The sequence below is a fragment of the Dermacentor andersoni genome, chromosome 9, assembly GCF_023375885.2.
Source record: "Dermacentor andersoni chromosome 9, qqDerAnde1_hic_scaffold, whole genome shotgun sequence".
NCBI classification, from domain to species: Eukaryota; Metazoa; Arthropoda; class Arachnida; order Ixodida; family Ixodidae; genus Dermacentor; species Dermacentor andersoni.
The window spans coordinates 202,776-223,130 of NC_092822.1; the positions used below are offsets into that span (position 1 = coordinate 202,776).

The 20,355-nt window shown below is 49.7% G+C and overlaps 1 protein-coding gene and 1 non-coding gene across 4 annotated transcripts in view; one reads left to right on the forward strand and one right to left on the reverse strand.

Moving 5' to 3' along the window:
- Nucleotides 1–17,754: 17,754 nt before the first annotated feature.
- The window catches only part of LOC126526909 (leukotriene A-4 hydrolase), a 167,836-nt gene continuing 165,235 nt past the window's right edge, over nucleotides 17,755–20,355 (reverse strand). For all 3 annotated transcript variants that reach the window (XM_072284399.1, XM_072284400.1, XM_072284401.1), the window contains one exon: nucleotides 17,755–19,059. In XM_072284399.1, the coding sequence (XP_072140500.1) occupies nucleotides 18,942–19,059 (118 nt within the window). In that variant the 3' untranslated portion in view covers nucleotides 17,755–18,941. The remainder of the gene's footprint in view (nucleotides 19,060–20,355) is intronic.
- Nucleotides 18,638–18,709, forward strand: TRNAT-CGU (transfer RNA threonine (anticodon CGU)). The gene has a single exon. It is a non-coding gene; the product is annotated as a tRNA-Thr (tRNA).

Genomic DNA, 20,355 nt, shown 5'->3' on the forward strand with positions numbered 1-20,355 from the left:
TCGTTCGGTCACTCAGTCCGGATCACAGACGCTGATTCAATCCAGTAGCCTTCAAATATCGCAGCAGAGCTTTTGTGGCCTTTTGTAGCTGCGATATGCGAGGCCATGGTCCCAAGATCTTCTTCAAGGTGAACGGTTTTCTATCTAGCTCATTGAGAGCTGTGCAGAGGTCATGTCTTTCGTTTTGAAAAGATGGGCAGTAGCACAGTAAATGTTCTTTAGTTTCCTCGGCACCGCAGGCATTACAGTCGGCGCTATCAGTCATTCCAATCAAAAACGTATATGCATTGGTGAATGCGACGCCCAAGCGTAAGCGGCACAGCATTGTTTCTTCATTTCGCAGAAGCCCTGGTAACAGCCGCAGTTGCATAGAGTGGTCGAAGGAATGCCATCGTTCTTGGGTGAATTCAGGTGTGTGCCACTTCTCTAATGTCATACGGTGTGCTACCTGGCTTAGGTGTTGGGCTGCGTCGGTCCGCAATAAAGGTGCAGAAACAAGGGTTGCTCCTTCGTGTGCTTTCCTAGCAGCTTCGTCAGCGAGGTCGTTGCCGGAGATACCGCAATGGCCAGGCAGCCACTGAAACACGACGTCGTGTCCTTTCGCTATCATACGATGGTGCATTTCTCGTATCTCCGACACTAGTTGTTCACACGACCCGCGACGAAGAGATGACAGAAGACATTGTAAGGCCGCCTTCGAATCGCAGAATATTACCCACCGATTAGCGGGTTGGTTGTTAATGTAATCAACGGCACCTCGGAGGGCAACAAGCTCCGATCCGGTCGATGTTATCATATGAGAAATCTTGTATCGGACGCTAATTGATCGTGATGGTATAACCACTGCGCCGGTGGAGCTGGTCTGAGTGGAAGAGCCATCCGTATACATGTGGACTCGGTCAAAGTAGAAAGTGTTCAAACAATCCAGAGCTGCTTGCTTCAGGGCCAAGGTAGGCAGGTCGGTCTTCTTCCTTATCCCTGGAACCGTGAGACGCACTTGAGGTTGTTCTAAACACCACAAAGCTGAGGTTGAACGTGCTAAGGGTGTGAAGCCCGATGGTAGACAGGCACGATGGATGCTGACCTCGTTGGAGAAGGACGCCTGTGGTCGTCGTTCTGGCAGGCAGGCAAGAGAGCTTGATTGCATGCGTGAAACATGACGAACATGGTCCCTAAGCGTGTCGATGCTAATGTAAGTCGCGATCGGATGGTCTCGAGCCATTATAATGGTTCCTGCTGTTGAGGCGCTCCGCGGAAGTCCTAGGCAAACACGTAGTGCCTGTGCTTGCACGCTCTGTAGTTCTCGAAGATTTGACTTGCATGTTTTAGCAAACACGGGAGAACTGTAACGTAGCAATCCGATGAAAAGTGCTCGATATAACTGTAGCATGGAGCCCACTTGTGGTGGTGGTGTGAATACCCATGTGGACGAACTCCTGGCGGACAACTGCCTGGATCAGGGAAACAGTGACTGCAGGTGCATTGGAGGGGCTAGAGTCGAAGGCAATCGGATAGGCGGCCTCGATCTCACGCCGGACAATCCTGGTAACATCGCCAGTGTTGGGACGAGGAGCGTCGGCACAGGAAGATGTCGCTGGGGTGTTGGGCAGACGGGCAAACTGTTGGTCGATACGTCGGCTTTTAGCGAGTTCCAGGCGGCGGCACTCTTTTATAACTGCATCCACCGTAGCCACGTTGTTAAATACGACAAGTTGAAGGCGTCATCGGCAATGCCTTTGAGGATGTGGGAGACCTTGTCGGACTCAGTCATGTATGCGTCAACTTTGCGGCACAGAGCCAAGACGTCCTGAATGTACGTGACGTAGGGCTCCTTTGACATCTGCACACGACCGGAAAGCGCCTTCTGCGCGGCAAGTTAGTGACCGTTGGGGTTGCCGAACAAGTCTCGGAGCTTTTGCTTAAGCGAATCCCAACTGGTGAGCTCATCTTCGTGCGTCCGATACCAAACTCGAGGTGTGCCACCGAGGTAAAAGACTACGTTGGCGAGCATGATAGTAGGGTCCCACCGGTTATTGCGGCTGACGTGTTCGTATAGGCTGATCCAGTCCTCGACGTCTTCCCCATCTTTTCCCGAGAATACGGCAGGATCACGGGGAGCGGGGAGAGTGATGTAGGTCGTCGAAGTGGCAGCAGGTGTCGGAGCCGGCGGAATCGAGTTGTCGTCGCCGGGAGCCATGAAGGAAGGCTCGACGTACCGTCCACTGCGAACCTCCGTGACGAGGTACAGGGAACGTCCACCTCAACCAGATATGTTACGTAGGAAGACACCGACGAAAAGCTATTTACAAGTATATTTACAAGGCAATACGCCGCAGTTGGCCAAGAGGCAACAGCCCGCTCTAGCTTCCAATCGTCGTCGTCGTCTTCTTACTGCTCGGCTCTTCGTCATTGGAGAGAGAGAGAGAATAAACATTTATTTCGTAAAGCGAGTAGAAAATTTCCTCGATGAGTGGGGCCCTCAGTCCAGGGCTCCATTGCCATGCGCGACTTCGCGAGCCCGCTGGATCAGCCGTTGCTGTTCCTGCTGGCTTGTGCTGAGCAGCGCAGACTCCCAAGAGGAAAGGGTAGGGTTGGGTATAGGAGGAACACCTGAAGGGTTAGGGCATTCCCATATGGAGTGATACACCGTGGGTTTGGCCCCACAGTGGGGACAATAGGAAGGGTACAGGGTGGGATGAAAGATATGTAGTATGTGGAGACAAGGAAATGAATTGGTCTGCAGTTGCCGCCAGACAGCGGTATCTGCTCTATTAAGCGAAGGATGAGGAGGGGGATAGTTATGGCGACTTTGTCGGTAGTACTCGAGCGTCTCAGTGTAATGTAGGGGCTCTGGCGGTGCGTCGTCTGGGTTGGACAGCTCTTCCGATGGTGCCCGGCCAGTCAGACCTCGGGCTACCGCATTAACGCGTTCATTACCATGGCGAGAGGCGTGTCCAGGAGTTCAGACGATACGCACGCTGTGTAACGTGGGAGGGGGGACAGAGGAGAGAATTCGATGTGTGTGTGCAGTCACGAGTCCTTGCGCGAAGGCCCGGCAGGCAGCCTGCGAGTCTGTCACTATGGTGATGGGGGTGTCTTGTGCGGAGAGGGTCGAGGCATGGACAATGGCCAGGGCTATTGCCCCTTCCTCTGCTGAGCAGCTGTGCGTTGTTAAAACTGTGGCACACACCCTAAGCGCGTCTGTATTGTCAGTTACAGCTAAACACATGGCCCGCCTCTCTGGGTAGCGGGCCGCGTCCGTGTACAAAACCGGTGTAATTGTGGTGCGGTCTCCAAAAATGCGTGCCAGGGCCCGAGTTCAGGCGCGTCTACGGCCGGCGTGTCGCTCGGGATGCATATTGCGGGGAATTGGAGCTACTTGTATGCTAGCGCGTAGAGCAGGAGCGAGGCGATATTGTGGGACGTGTGTGGGTGTTTCAGGGACAGGGTAGCCAAGGCGAGAAAGTATAGCGCAGCCCTGACGGCTGCGTCTGAGACGTTGGAGCTGACCATTGCGATGAGCCTCCAAAAGCTCGCCTACGGTGTTGTGGATACCAAGCTGAAGAAGCCGTTTTGTGGAAACATGTGGAGGCAGCCCAAGAGCCGCTTTCACTGCCTTCCGCAGAAGGGCGTCCATCTTCTGAGTTTGAGTGAGGGTGAGATTGTGATAAGGGAGGTGATATGTGAGCCGGCTGATTATCAGAGCCTGTACTATGTGGAGGACGTCTTTCTCGCGAAGGCCTCTTCTACGATTAGTAATGCGGTTTATCATATGTGTGACTTGTGCTATCTGCTGACCCAAAAGGTGCGTAGTGTGCGAGGCTTTGCCATCCGACTGAATGTGGAGGCCCAAGATGCGGAGTCTAGCTACCTGAGGGATGGGGCTGCCGTGTAAGAACAGGGAGATATTAGGGGATTCGTCGGTTCTGCGGCGCCGCCTGTGCACGAGGAGCAATTTGGACTTTTCGGCTGCACAGGAAAGGCCTTCCGTGGCTGCATAGTTCTGCACGACACGTACAGCTTCCTGGAGAGCATCCTGGATGGCCCCGTCGGATCCCTGGGTTGCCCAGGTCGTAACGTCGTCGGCATAGAGAGCGTGCTGGATGGCGGGTATCTGGTCTAGTAAGGGGGGCAGTTAGCCATAGCCACGTTGAAGAGGGTGGGCGATAAGATCGAGCCCTGTGGTGTTCCTCTACCTGCGAGTGCGATGACGTCCGACCGGAGCTCTCCTATGCCAATAGTGGCTGTGCGGTCCGACAGGAAAGCTCTGACATAGTTATAGGTACGTGTGCCGCATTGGGAAGAAGCCAGATTGTCGAGAATTAGATCGTGGGAGACGTTGTCGAAAGCCCCTTTGAGGTCCAGGGCCAGAATAGCTCTGGTTTGTGCCGTAGTGGGGCCATCCACAATGTCCTCCTTAAGCTGCAGCAAAATGTCTTGCGCAGAGAGGTTAGGGCGGTAGCCGAAGAGTGTATCCGGAAAGAATTGGCTGTCTTCGAGGAAGGGTTGTAGCCGCGAAAGTACAACGCGCTCGAAGAGTTTACCTACACATGAAGTTAAGGATATAGGTCGGAGATTCTGGAGGGACAGTGGCTTGCCTTGCTTAGGAATTAGCATGATGTCCGCATGGCGCCATTCCTGCGGAAGCGTGCCATTCCTCCAGTGGTCATTGTAGAATGCAGTCAAGTCTTTAATGGCCCCATCATCTAGGTTGCGTAGGAGTGTGTATTGAATCCCATCATCCCCGGGTGCAGTGTTGCGCCTAATACCCTGTAAGGCCGCCCTAGCCTCGGCTTCTGTAATATCGGCGTCTAGGGAGGTGGCGTCTATGTGTGGGTAGTCTCTGTAGGTGGGGCGGGTTCCTGTAGCAATGTAGCGTTGCTGTAGAGTGTGAAGTAGAGTAGTGTCATCGAGGCCTGATTTGTGGAGGATGGTGCGGACTCTGTTGCTAGTGTGTATTTTGGTTTGCGTAGGGTTTAATAATGCGCGGAGTAGCGACCAGGTCCGAGGTGTGCTTAGGGTGCCGCTGAGGCGATCGCAAAGGCTATGCCAATTGTTATTAGTGAGGGTGTTCGCGTAGTCATCTGCCTCCGTAGTTAGGCGGGCAATACGCAGACGAAGTTTCCGATTGTTTTTGCCGCCGCCACCGCCGGGTCAGGCCTCTACGGGCCTCCCAGAGATGGAGCAAATGGAGATCCACGTCGGGTGTCTGTTGTCGCAGTGATGTGTTGAGTTGCCCTTTTTAGATCAGTTTGGAGTTGTTTGATCCACTCCTGAAGGGAGAGGGTGTCCTGAGGAGCTAGGGAGGACCGATTACGCCTAAATTTATCCCAATTGATTAGCTTAACAGTACGTTCAGGAGTGCGTGTTGGTTGTACCTGCAGTTCAGTAGCTAGAATGTAATGGTCGCTGCCCAAGTTCTTCACGAGATTGCGCCAAGAGTGTTGACCTACCCCTCTGACCATGGTGAGATCAGGGCACGTGTCTCTGCTTACGCTGTTGCCTAATCGTGTTGGCTGATCTGGTTCTGTCAGCAGAGTCATGCGATGTAACGCAAGAACTTGAGCAAGCCGGCGTCCTTTCGGTGTTTCTGTTTGGTAACCCCAGGCCGGGTGCGGGGCATTGAAGTCGCCTACAATGACCATCTGTTTAGCCACCTTGCATAGATGTGCAAAAAGATGTCCGAACTCATGCTTCCTCGCATTAGGTGCGCTGTAGATATTAAGCACAAACAGGCTGCTATGGGAGCGAGAGCACGGGATCAATTCGAGAAGTACATGCGGTATGGGTGAGGTTTCGAGGGTGTGTTCGATAACGGTCAAATGTTTGGACACTAAAGTGGCTGTGAGGTGTGGTGTGTTGCTATTTATTGTGTCTGTGTGTGTGTTGTAGCCGGGAATTGTAGGAGTACAATGCACTTCCTGCAACGCTATTACATCGGGGGGATGGTGCTGTGTGGCAATGAATTGCGTAAGGTATCCGCGTTTCCGGCTGTAGCCCCTGCAATTCCATTGCCACACGCTTAGGAGTTGGGGGGTAGCGCGTGTCCCTTTACAGTTTCTGGCCATGATCAAGTATTATTTGTGTTTTATACCCGGGGACTGTCCGGGTGGCGGCTCATCGGCCTGCATGGGAGGTGCCGGGAAGTGAGTGTCCCGGGCCCAGTGAGGCGGGTTTTCGGTCCGGTGACGGTAATCGGGCAGGACGAAGGTAAGGATGTGATCTTTGTGTTTCACGTGAAGGGGACAGGGAGCGTTTGGATGGAGGCGGAGGGATCGAAAATTGGCCAAGTGAAGCCGCTATTTGATGTTTAATATCGGCCACTATCTGCTGGACAGCAGGTTGCAGGGCCTGTTGTATTAGCTGTTGAAGTGGCGCTGTGACTTCAGCCATAATGAGCTCCTTCATTTTTTGCATTTCTGCCTGCATTATGGCAACCAATTCTGTCTTTAGAGAGACGGCCATTTCGTTCAGTGCTTGTTGTGTACAGTAGTTGGTGCGAGAGGTTTGTGCAGAGTCATTAAGATGCGGCTCATTGTCGGTCACCATGGGTTGCGGCATGGGTTTAGGTTTAGCGTGTTGTGTGACTGAAGGGGTGCGGAGATGTGGAGAGGGAGACAGAGGTGGGAACTGCGCTGCCCAGCTTACCGCCTGCTCCTTCTTGGCAGATCCTTCTCCTTTATGGCCGCGGTCCCTCGAACGGCTGGTACTGGGAGTCCGGCCCTTGGAGTGGCCCTTGGAGCGACTCCGGTCAGTCTGGCGGCGATCCCCGGGTGATCCGCGACTGCGGCTGCGTCCTCTAGTCCAGGGGTTCTCCGCCGAGTTCCCCGGCGTCGTTGCTACTTGGGTCATATTTTTCTGAGCGCTCTGCTGAGTAGTCGTCCCAGGCTGGCCTTGCGCTGATCCGGGCGGGGGGCGCTCGTCCTTATGTTTTTTTTTTTTTTTTTTTTCAGGAAGCACGCGCGATTTGTTGTGTTGCGGCAGTTGACGCGATGGACAGCGAGGGTCAGTAGCGGGATGAGCGCCGTTGCAGTGAATACACTTAGGTGTGCACTCATGTTCCTTTGGTGGGTTTGAGATGCCACACGCCGGGCAACGGGGTTTGTCGGGCGTGGGACAGACGTCCGCCCGATGGCCCATCGACAAGCACAAGCTACACACCTGTTGGCGCGGTCGGTATACGTGACAGCGGAGTTCTGCTCCGTACATACGGACGTCGCGGGGTACGTGGGTGCCGGAGAATGTGATCAGGGCCGTATTCGTAGGTCCCATCATGCGAGCGTGTAAGACAGGGGCTCCTGAGCAGCGGAGGTTTTCTAGCAGCGTCGTCGTAGTGGTGTTGGGCTCAAGGCCTGAGACTACACCCTTGCAGGAGTTGTCTGGGGCGGCTACGTACGCTTGGACGGCGTGTTGAGTGACGCCCATGGAGATGAATCGAACTTTCTGCAGCCGTGTCGCGAGGTTCTCGTCCGGTGTGCTGAGCACCGCAAGATTTTGTTCAGTGCGGATACGAATGATGAGCTCGTTGAGCACGGCGCTGTCCAGCCCCGCTGCTATGCCGATGGCTCGGGCAACAGAAGTATGAGGCCACGCACCGAGGTTTAGGCCGTCTCTCGGGCGGAACACAATCTTGTAGTCGTCGACAGGCAGTGGCGGGAGTCGCGCGTTCCTCTTGCGCGGTGCTTCGGGTGTCGGAGGAGGTGGCAAGTTCGCAGTAGCTTCTGCTAAGCGTTTCTTTTTCCGAGCGACGAGAAACCAGTGGGTGTCGTCCTCGGCCTGACCGGACGAAGCGTCGGCGTCCATCGTGTCAGGGGAGCGGGTGTCGTCGGTCTCCATCTGAGCGGAGTAAATTGGCGTTGGAAAGGACGCGCGCCCGCGTCTAGGCTGGCGAGGTGAACGCAGGTAAGGCCCAGCGCGGCGGCGTCGGTGGTCCAGAACTTCCAAAGCCAATAAAATGCGAGGATCTCACCAGATCTTGCAGAAATTGGGCTCGATCGATGCCGCTCGCCGAGCTGCGTCGTTTTATGGTATTTTCAGTGGTGAGAAGGCAGGGGAACCGCTCGTTGATGGTTCGAAATGCGGAGCCCATACAGAGTGCGACCAGTCACTACGGCAGCAGGTGGCGCCCTCCTCTCATTGGAAATACTATCGCGTAGCAATATGAACGGGGTACGCGGAAAGAACGCATGTCGGGAACGCACCGAAACGCTCCCCGCGTTGACTTGGCGTCCTGGGTACCGCCCGGACCCGGCGCAGATGCGTGCAACGCAGCAAGTCACGCGCAGAAGTCGCTAAATGGCTATATTACCGCAGCATGCGATAAAGGTAGTTTTCCGCTCGCAGGGAGGCCTCTTCTTACCCAAGATTCAGCCGCAGCTGCTGCTCCGCTGCCTCTGCGAAGATATCGATAGGAGCAGAAGTGCAACTGCGCGTGCACCCAACGAACAACGCGTGCACAGTGGCCACCACAGGAAATAGCCCTTAACCTGGTTTAAATCAGCAGCATTACCCTAAACGCAAAAGCGTACGGGGTTGCAGCGTACATAGTCTCTGCGGCGGACACAGTGCGAGGCGTGATTTCTAATGCTTTTTGGGATGAAACGGAAGAAGAGCTTCTACAAGATCTACAAGCGAGAAATCCAGAAGCAGGCATCCTAATAGCAAGACGCATGGGCAAGTCTAATTCCATCCTTATAACCTTTGCCCAGGGGCCCATCCCCCGTAGAATTATTTACTGCGGGGGAGTGCAGCTGTGCACGCCATATAGGGCGCGACCAGAGGCCTGCACGAACTGTCACGCCCCAGGACACAGACATGATGTGTGCTCACAAGAGAAAATACCAAGATGTCCAAGATGCAGCGATGATCACGGCGAAGACAGAAGACGTCAGTGCGTGCCCCGATGCATCCTGTGCGGCGGCGAGCACCTTACAGGAACAGGATGGTGCAAAGCAACACAGTGACAACAAACAACGAAGCCTTCAGTTAACAAGAGCACAACCGGAAGACGGCAGCTACATCGCGAAGATTTCCCAAAGTGGAATCCGTCAGCCCCCACGAAGGCCTCTGAGGAAGTCGCATGGGCAGAACGAATCGCCCGCAAATCAGACCCCCGGGACGAGGCGTTGGCCCGCCTTCGAGAGGAGGTAAGAGGCTTCAGGCCATCACCCAATCCAACCCCTCACCCATCATCGAGCCCTCGTACCCATTTCCTGGTCACCATTTACCCCTAGACACTCAGAGTTCATGTCCCGCAGAAACCTCAACCTCCATGGACCCAACCTACAAAAAAGAAAAGTTCCTCCGTTGTCAGACGAAACAATTGAGAATGAACCATCAGACAAAACAGCTGAGATGGAGGCTCAGTTTGAAGCCTAACTTGACGCAAAATTTACAGCGAAACTAGCAGACTTTCAACAGCAGATGCGCGATCAATGTCAGCAATTCCTAGAAATTCGCCTACAAACACTCGAGACTCGATTTCCAACACTCTAAACTCGCATAGACTGCCTCATTGACGAACACTTCAAAATTTTAGAGAACAAACTAGATACCTTCTGTACCCAGCTCATCACACAGATGAGCCTAATGGTGGCGGAGGCAACCAACCAAATGCAGGCGGCAACCCTACTCCAAATCACCCCCCCCCCTTCCACTTCCAAAACTTCTGGCCAGCAAAATGGCTGGTGATTCACCTAAATTGAAGACTACTCCTCCCCTTTTAAAGCTCTGGCATTGGAACTGTCGCAGCGTACGTCGAAAACGAGAAGCGCTGATCCAACTCATACTAGATGAGGAACACCCGCCAGACCTAATTCTGCTACAGGACCCTAAAATTAGAGTTTCGCTCCCGGGATATACTGCTTATCACTCACCAAATGATAGTGCTCCAGTTGTGTCCACCTTTATCAAGTGATTCATAAGGCACACACAACTTACATTCCCACACAAAGTCCAAAACGTAGTCCTTGAAGTAATCCCAGTCGACATTCAACAGGATTCCTTGCTCATCGCCAATATCTATAATCCACCGAGTATGCCAGCAAGGCGCTGCGCTAACCTAATAGCGCAAATAACCACAGCGGCAAATAAAACACCAATCATAGAGACCGGAAACTGCGCGCACATCGACTGGGGATACAAGAATACTTCCGGCAAAGGGAAGGTTCTTATGACACAAACTCAACAGTCTCAGCTCACGGTGTGTAATGATTTCGATCGCCCCACCAGACAAGGTACAAGAGGAATGATGGACACAAGTCCGGGCCTCACGATGGGCAGACGCATCAACAATTTGGAATCGAATAGAACAGCACATAGTTTAGGCAGTGACCGCTATATTATCGAAATTCAAGTCTCAAGTCCCCAAGCGTCTCGTACGAGAATAAAGCATAAGGTAATCAACTTGGATAAATTTAGAAAACAATTAACGGGAAACAAACCAAGAAACTGGGCCGGTGGATGCGCGAACCTGGACAGCACAGGTCCTCGAGGACCAAGCGGCGTGTACCAAGGAATATAGCCCAGAATAACAAGTCCCAGTTATGGACTCAAAATTGGCCCATATGATAGAAACACATGAAAATCTCATGAAACGATACGTTCAGCAAAAATGCAATAAGAAGCTCCAAAACAAGATATCTGCATGAGCTTGCAAAGCAAATTCAGGATTATAGCCAACAACTTTGTAGGCAGAATTGGCAGCATATATGCGAAGGTCTCAGAGGCAATCTCAGTACCGCTTGAGCATGGCATCTTTTAAAACATCTAATTGATCCCATGAAAAGTCAACAACATACTAGAAATATTATCACTCGACTAACAGACAACCATAAATACGACACGCAAGCGCTACTAGAGAGACTCGGGAGCCTACACACCTCGCCGGGCCCTTCGAATCCCTTACCGGAGTTCGCCGGCCCACCAAATACTGAACTGGACAGGGACATAACCATACAAGAAGTGCGGGCAGCACTTCATAGACTCCGCAACGCCACGCCAGGCGAAGATCGCATAACAAACGCCGCTCTTAGGAACCTCAATGACAACTCCCTGCGAAAACTTACCAGTATCAACAAGCATTGGCAGAGTGGCACACTGCCAGAGGAGTGGACGCATGGAAGGGTTATTCTAATACCCAAACCCCACCAACCAGTTACACCAGAAAATATGCGCCCCATCTCCCTTACCTTAGGCAAACAGTTTGAGCTAGTCATCCTAGCTAGACTGCACGGCCACATGGAAGACACCGGTCAATACCCACACTCCGTGATTGGATTCCGATCTGGCCTATCCAGACAGGATGCCATATGCTTCAACTCACGACAGCTATACTGGACCCCCTCATACCTACGCACACCAAAGCGGTACTGGCAATTGACCTCAAAAAGGCCTTCGACAACGTCACCCACGAGGCCATGCTAAAAGCTATGTACCTAGGCGTTGGACAACGAGCATACAACTACATAAAGGCATTCCTGCAAAACCGAACGGCCAGCATGTGCGTATAGACAACCTTCAACAACCAAAGTGTGTAACTGACTCTTTCACGTCATCGTCCTACACGAATCTGGTTTCCTTGAGCTGTTTAACCGTGACGAAATAGTGTCACGCGTTTGTTTGGCTATTTTGTCACGGTTACCGGCGCATGACATGAAGCTGGACCGACACACCAAACACAATTATAATGTATCTCACCGATAAGTCCTTGTCACATTCACATACATCCGCAACAATGGTTACACTGAGTTCGATCTCTCTCGTTCACACTAATATCTTTCCCGAGTTCTTAAATCGTCTCACAAGTTCTCACGTCCTAATAAGTCACGTGCGGTGTCGCGCTTACATGTCCGAGTAGGTGCAGCTCCTCCGCATTGCTCGATGCACCACTGGCATCTCTGCTGAGGGCCGTCTCCGTAGAACAGGTCGGACTTGTCGAGCGTTGTCGTCGGTGAGGGCGAGGTTGTACCCGTAGCATACGACGGGACCGTTGTCTTCGGAGCAAGCCTTTGCTGGCGACCACGGTGCACAGCCGCGGGCGTGGAGGATCGAACCCGGCTGGTGCAGAGCCACCAGTGTACTCCTCCAGCTCCTCTTCGACCTCGACGTCCTTGGTTCAGTGCCTTCTTCGCCCAGTGCTTTAGCTGACTTCTTTTTTCTTCTCCTCTAGCAGTGTTCTGCCATTTGCCACCTCGGTCCTTGTAGGTATGGTATCGTATGGTATTCCTTATGCAATGGCGCACACCCACTGTGGGGGATTGGCGAAGATTTGGATGAAATTAGGCAATCTTTATTAAATACTAAAATTGGTAAAGCTAACTGGAGGAAATGAACAAAAATAAAATGTTTAAGAATTCACACACACACACACACACACACACACACACACACACACACACACACACACACACACACACACACACACACACACACACACACACACACACACACACACACACACACACACACACACACACACACACACACACACACACACACACACACACACACACATATATATATATATATATATATACACTTGCGAAACAGCGACATGCACATTTTTCGAAGTAACTACTTTTGGGCGACTTCTGCCTATTTGCATAAGCTTAGGTTTCAGCTTCCTGTAACAATCGACACATTTACGCTACTTATACTATAGCTCGTCCGGACGTGGTCATTTTGTTTCGTATTAGTAATGGGGAACGTTTGTCTATCTTCGTTGACTGCAATATTTGCGTAACGCGCCCGCCTTCACTGATTAACCTTGTCGCTTTAGCTTCGTCTGCCGTTTGAGTTTTTTTTGCGTAACCGCGACTGCGAGAGCGATCGTAAAACGGCGTGCTGTTGAAATAACTAAACATTTGTGTGCATTTGTATCGCGATCGCGGCACTTGTTGCACGTGATGGTTGGTCGGCCGCGCTGTTGAATTTTCCCACGCGTTTCTGTCATACAATGCCGTACATGTTCGTTTCTGGGTATAACGAAATTTTGGGCGATAGCTTGTGAACTGCTGCTTATTTACACGTTCTCAGGAGCATGCTAGTATACTGGTGAGGTCAAGCTTACGTCTCGTATGTCTGTAATGATGGGAACGTTTACGCCTATTAGACTATTGCTCCAAATTCGCACGTTGTCGTATTTTTAGTAATGGAGTCCCAGCCACGGCGCTCGCATTTTGACGAGGACGAAATGCGAGAACACCCGTGTAGTTAGATTTAGGTGCACGTTAAGAACCCCAGCTGGGTGGTCCAAATTATTCCGGAGTCCCCCGCTATGGCGTGCTTCATAGTCAGATAGTGGTTCTGGCACGTAAACCCCCCCCCCCCCCCCTTTTTTTTTTTAGTAATGGTGAACGTTTGTCTCTTCGGCTGTTAATTAAATTTCTGCCAGGTGATTTACTGCGTCTCTTAGGTTTCGTCTACCGTTTTCTGTGCTTAATCGCATTTGCAAGACCAATGGCGGAAGTTCCGAATAACAGAACTATATTGTAGGAATTTGTATTTGAATGGCAGCACCTCGCACACAGGGCGGTTGACCAACCGTGCTGACATGCGTGCGCGACGCGCTGGACAAGATTACGAGACTGTTGCATCCCAATATTATCATTGTATATTTACTAGAATTATATAGTCGACATTCGCCTAATTTTTTTATTATTGCGATAGAAATTGTAGGGACACTCCTGACGAAATTCCGCTGACGCGGACTTGTGCCGCGCTGGGTAGTGGCTTCGCGGGCGCTGTTCCCGCGCACATTAGTGTAGAAGGCCGCGTAAACTTGGCTCTGGAAACGCATTGTGAGCGATCGCTTGTCGCTGCTGCCCCGCTTCACCACGCCAGCGTTCATACAGCGTGTTTACCGTCAGGGAGATGTGTTCATGTTAGGCTTTGCGCACGACACTGTTAATTTAACAAGGAAGCGAAGGTTTACTGTAATGTACAGTGGCGATAACACGTACAGCTGCTTAATTATAGCCGTCCGGTAATTTGCTGTCCCAATCGCCGCTTTGCTTTTCGGACGAAACTGCGACTTTATTTACTGTTATCAGCTCGATCGCTTGACATGGCTATGCTGACGTAGAGACGAGGAGATTTCCTTTTATCTTTGTACAGAGTTGAAATCATTACTTCTATTCTGATAACTGTTAGCCTCAACGAGTTTGTATTACGCCACAAGGAAGCAAAGTCGCTGTCAGAACCTGCACATTGTTGTTATACATGCAGGTTATTAACATGCACATGGTGGATAGCAATTTTCGTACACATTTCTAAAACGTTTTTATTGCATACTTTGCAGCCATGCTGTGATCCTGCCATCAGCCTGGTGTCACTTTGGGTCGAAACCATTCTTCATTGATGATCAGCACAGAAACAAGCCCAAGGAAATCTGCTTTCTTAGTATCTCTAATCTTAACAGTGTATTTTCGTGTCTGCGACCACTGGAACCGATCCTTCAGGATGACTAACAAATTGTGTAGCATACCCGTGATCTCTTCCATTCTGCATCTGAAACTATGGATGAAAGGCTTGAATTCACCCAGCGTGTGGCGACTTCCTTATGGGCCGATGTACCTGTGAACTCTGGGTTAATTTTTGTCCCTGCGACTGTTCAAGCTAGTCCACAGAAATGCCGCACTAAATTTCTTAGTACCAGGAACTGCAATGTAGTTGTCTTCGATCGCTGAGCAAGCCTGCAGTGAGCCTTAGTAAAATGTTTAGTCGCCAAGATACCTGTGATTTTTTTCAGAAGTATTTGTATCTGCTGCCATGGAAGAACAGCCACGCTCTGCCTCTGGTTAGTTCCATCGAGGCTGTCTGATACCCGTGAATTTTCAGGATGAAATTGTGTGTGTGGCCGCTGAAGCAAGCTCACACAAATCCCCTGTTAGCTTTTGGTACGTTTGGTACGGGTGAACTCATATGATGCATTTTTCTGTCTATGACTGCTGAAGCGAGCATGCTGCAAGCTTTTAATTAATTGTGTAGTCGCCAAGATACCTGTGACAGCAATATTTGGCTGTGACCACAGAAAGGTCACATTCAGCTTCTGTTTAATTGCTTAGAGGCCTTCAAGCCAATGAACACATGGTAAATTTGTGACCACTCAAGTACAGCGTCTTGTAACTTCTAGTACCTATGAAATCAGTTTGGTATTGTGTTGAAGCAAGTGTCTTGTAACTGCTTTTGTATCTGTGAACTCTCCAGTAATGTTCGTGTTTGCAACTGCTTACGTGATCCTTTTGTAATTTTTTTAATGCCCAGTGCGTCTATTAAATATTTAGTACTTTTACTGTGTGCAACCCCTGAAGCAGGCCTGCAGAAAGTCTGGAGTAGCTTCCTTCATGGCTAAGAAACCTGTGAACTTTCCAGCAAGTGTTGCATTTATGTGCCTGCGACCGTTGAAGTGAGCCAGCCCACAGCATCCCTCCTACTAACTTCCGCAGGGAAGAAGTTTGAGCGTGTTGGTGTGATGAATACGGGGCGCCTCACCCAAACTTCTTCGTCCCGTGTACCTGCTTGTCCCTGTGTCTTTCTTGCGCTATGTATCCCTGTTCGTACCTACTAACTTCCGTTGTACCCCCCACCCTTGCAGAGGGTTTTTAAGTTCTTTTACTGGCCGAGGTGCATCTGCAAATTATTAGCTCAACTGAAATGGTCCCGTCACTACACGAAAGTGTCAATGTTTGCTCTGGTGACCTTTACCAGAACTTATTTGCTCTATAAATGGATGATCATACAGAAGCGTCTCAAGTAATTTTGTTAACACCTAATGTAAATGTGACATCTTTAGCATAACTCGTGTCGCTGTAACTACTGAATATGGCCTAGGGAAAGGCTGGCAACTTAAAGTGGCTAACATATCTGAACTGTTCAGCAAATTTTGCATTGATGTGGCTGCGGCCACGGAAGTGAGCCCACAGCAAGCCTCATGATGAGTTCTGTAGTGGCCCCACTGCGAATTCTTAAAATTTTCTTGCTACCCAAAGTGAATTTGTAAACAGCTTGATTCATGTGCACTTTTACTAACCATGGCACGGTATAAACTCCTAATGGCTGAGCTTGTATGATGAAATTATTGAGTTTTATGTGTTTGCATTGATGGGTTTTACGGAAAACTGCTGAGCGCATTTCAGAGTTGAACTAGTGATCTTCCTGCAACTGTTTTATTGAAATGCTGTATTTTTAATGAGATTGTCAAATGATTCAGCAGCCTGCAGAAGTTAGTTCTGTAGCTTCGTTGCTGTTAGCTCAAAAAAGTATAGCTTGCATGTCCTTATGTTTTGAATTAATGCATTTTATCAAGTTGTATGTAATGTAATGTATCATAGCCCTCACTTTCGACACCTTTGTATTCAGTCCTCTCAGCCCGTAGTACGAAAAGGCCAGAATTTCAACCAGTTTGGCAGCGAAGGGTGTAGCAAAACAGCTTTTTAAATTTGTGCTTTGTCCAAGATGATCAAGTCTAAGCCTCGCTTAGACTTGGTCATCTTCTAGGGCCAAGTGCAAATGATTATTGTGCTGCTACATATTCCTCTGCCTTCAGTTTTCTTTCCGGTAAAACAGAGAAAGAAGGAAAACTAAAACAACAAAGAGAAAAATGAAAGGGAATGACACAACGTTGGAAAACATAAATAAAAGCAGTATGGATGGTAGTGAAAGCTATGTACAATGTCCCATATAGAGTCAACAGAATTAGTTACGAGTCAGTTATACATAGGAAGGCAGCCAGTTAAGGTAAGGTCCTAAACAGCCTCCAGTGGACGTCCCCCAGTTTGGCGTAGGGTGCACAGCACATGGGAAATGACAGTACGGTGCACTTGAATTGAGACTGTGAGGGCGCGGAACTCTAGCCAGATGCAAGAACATGGATGCATCATGAAGGCACAAGAAGGCAGCTTTTGCTGGTCTGGAGTCGTGTTGACTTGGCACACAAAAGAATTTGTAGGATATCTACAGCAGTTAGAATGTCTGTGATGAGCTTGGGCTTGGCAACCGCCAGGAGGGACGGCTGTGCAAGTACAGGGCAAGTGGCAAGGGGAATAGCACAGTGTGTGCTGGGGTGAGCTGGAGCACGAGGCATGTGTTGGTTCTGTAGTCACTTGAGCTAACAGATGTGACAACAATGTCTTTGTGCCTTTAGGGAACTTTGCATGCAGCGCCTACGAGCTGGGCGTGAGACTGTGCGAACTCAGATGCCGTGCAAGTGATAGCTATGCCACAAGAGACCCAAGTTGGCGTAAAAGTTTCCTCAAAGTGCATGAAGTTCCCTAAACATGCTAACTGCATTAATAAGAAACTTGAACACAGTGTGCTCCCATTACCTGGGCCACTGTACTGGTGCATATCAGTCGCACTACATCTTCTGATGACACCTGCCACGCTCATAACGCCAAGCCACAACTTAGAATGACTCATATAATAGGAAGGTCTGGTGCTGCAATTGTTCAGTGTGGGTAGTATTTGGGTACACACAAAAATTATGGGGTTTTACGTGCCAAAACCACTTTCTGATTATGAGGCACGCCGTAGTGGGGGACTCCGGAAATTTCGACCACCTGGGGTTCTTTAACATGCACCTAAATCTAAGTACATGGAAGGGTACACACATGTAACTTTGCTGGGACTCGTAAGAAGCCAACAATGACACCAAAGACAACAGAGGGGAAATTACTTGTACTTGCTTATTGAATTAAAGAAAGGATAAATTAATGGAAATGAAAGTGGATGAAAAAACAACTTGCCACATGTGGGGAAGGAGGAGGAGGAAAAACATTTATTAAAAACAAAGAAAGGACAAGCAGGTGTCTTTCTGCTTGTGCGGGGGGCGCCCTTAGTCCAGGGCTCCTGCGGCTCTTGCTGTTTCCCGGGCCCGCTGCACCAGTTGCTGCTGGTTACGAGGGTCTGAACTAGTCAGCACAGTGTCCCACTGCTCGGATGTGGGGTTGGGTATTTGCGGGGCTGCCTTCACGTTGGGGCACGGCCATGTGGTGTGATAGAGGGAGGCGTAGTTGTTACAAAGGGGACATTTGTATGAGTATAGTGTAGGGTGTATTGCATGTAGTCTGCTTAAATGGGGGTATGTATTGGTTTGTAATTGTCGCCATGTTACAGCGTCTTCACGTGAGAGGGTCTTGTGTGGAGGTGGGTATTGTCGTCTGTTCAATCTGCGGCGTTTTAGTATGGCGTTGTGTTGTGGGGAAGATCCCATGTCTTCGCATTACACATGCAATGCTCTACGAACTGAGCTACTGAGACAGCGTTTGTCCATCCACTTTCTTGGGTATTTATGTTTTACTACTAGAACTAACCCTGGAAGTGTTGGCCAGCGCCACCACTCCCAAAACTTGGAGGCAGATGTAGAACACCCTTTCTGCCGCAGCCGTCACAATTATGTGATCTTTTTGAGTGAACGCAACTGGTCAACAAACCAACACATGCTACCTGAAGGCATCAATGCTGCCGGATTCGAGACCCTGGTTATATAATAAACAAGAAGAAAGGGGGTTTACCGAGGGGCCCGATTTTTATTAATTATATCATAAAAAGCCAACAAACAATGACACCAAGGACAACATGGGGGAAATTACTTGCACTTACTAATACACAAGAAAGTGGATGGGAATGGGAAAATGGTGCCGCGGTAGCTCAATTGGTAGAGCATCGCATGCGTAATGCGAAGATGTGGGATCGTTTCCCACCTGCGGCAAGTAGTGTTTTCATCCACTTCCATTTCTATAAATTTATAATTTCTTCAATTCAATTAGTAAGTGATTTCCCCTGCATTGTCCTTAGTGTCACTGTTTGTTGGCTTAAGTTATGATTAATAAAAATCGGGCCCCTCGGCTAACCCTTTCTTCATGTTTGCTGGGAGTCGCATTTTATAATCCAAACATAGAGTAGAAGGCACACCTCCACAAAACAAATTACAGACAGCTTCATCATGACAAGCCAAGGTCCTTGCTTAGCCTGAGCGTGACAACATGCATCATTTGAGGTTTCAGCTCAGTGAAAAGCTTTTTGGTCAGCTGCCGCTTCTCCTCCCAAGAATGCAGGTCTCTGCAAAACACCAAAACCAAGTCAAAATAAGTGCAGCATCTGAACGCAAAGGTGTACAAAGCAATGTAATTGTGTTCTTGAATTGAGGAACATATTAGACCTTTGGCGAATGTTCTGAGATTACAACATATTTTTGTGCATGCCTGTTACTTTTGTTCTGAGATCAAGGATGCAGAACGTGGCACCATTGTTAGGCCTCTGGTATTAGTCGTCAAAATATCAATGGCTAAATTTTTGTAAGAGACACCTCTCGACTTGTGCACAAAACATTCTTTTTATCAGTATACAACCGGGAAATACAGTGCAGCCCACTTATAATGATATCAAGAAGAAAAAGAAATCTGATCGTTATAACCGATCATTGCTATATCTTGACTGCCGTAAAAAAAAATAATAAGAAACGCTGCCGAACATACCTTTGTAGCTCTGAAACCAAATTTGCCACTTACGATAAAGAATTGACGTTGTAGAAAGGCTGTGAAAAGCAAGATGTTTATATATACCTCTAAACAGCGTGTCAAGCGTTAGGCATGCTGAAATAGTCAGAAATCTGCACTTGCTTTTGCGGAAGTTTCAGGTCCAACAACTGCGGCGCGCATCGCATCCACCGACTGCGCGAACAGTGGCGGCTATAATTTAGCATGCATGAAATCAGTGGGCGACTCTATCGACGACAGTGAACTTTGCGTGAACAATGGGGTCAGTTTCAAAGATGGGCCACTGTCAACCTTGTCACCTCTATCGCACAACGCCGCCGTCTGTCACTACAAGGATCATCCTGTCAGAAATTCTTTGCAGAACGATGCAGCGCTATCTGCACTCAGAAACTTCTCCATCGGAGCACCACCTATTTTATCACCAGTAGTGATGTGCTCCCAAAGTTTGGCAATGTCAGTGGCTGCCACTGTGTTGTTTTCACACATGGGGGTTTCCCCTAGCGCACAAAGCCCACTGTTTCCATTCATCGGCACAGTCACTGATTCTAGCCTTCATGATCGTGGCGCTCGCAGTTTTCAGAATCGTCAATATCATCGTCTGCGTGAGTCTTGCAATATTGGCAGCTTTGTCCCAAGCGACATAGCTTTGCACTTTGTCAGCGCATCGACCGCTGCTTCCACGGCAAATTTTGCCGCTTCCTGAGGAAGAGAGGGAGGTTGTAAAAAGAGAGCACAGATGCGATTCGCTTCTTGCTTTTTTTTTTTTTTTTTTTTACAGCGAAGGTTTCTTTGCCTCTTCCTTCGACTTTCCCACTGCTGCTGCTGCTGCTGTCCAGCATGCCACTAACGCTGGCCACGT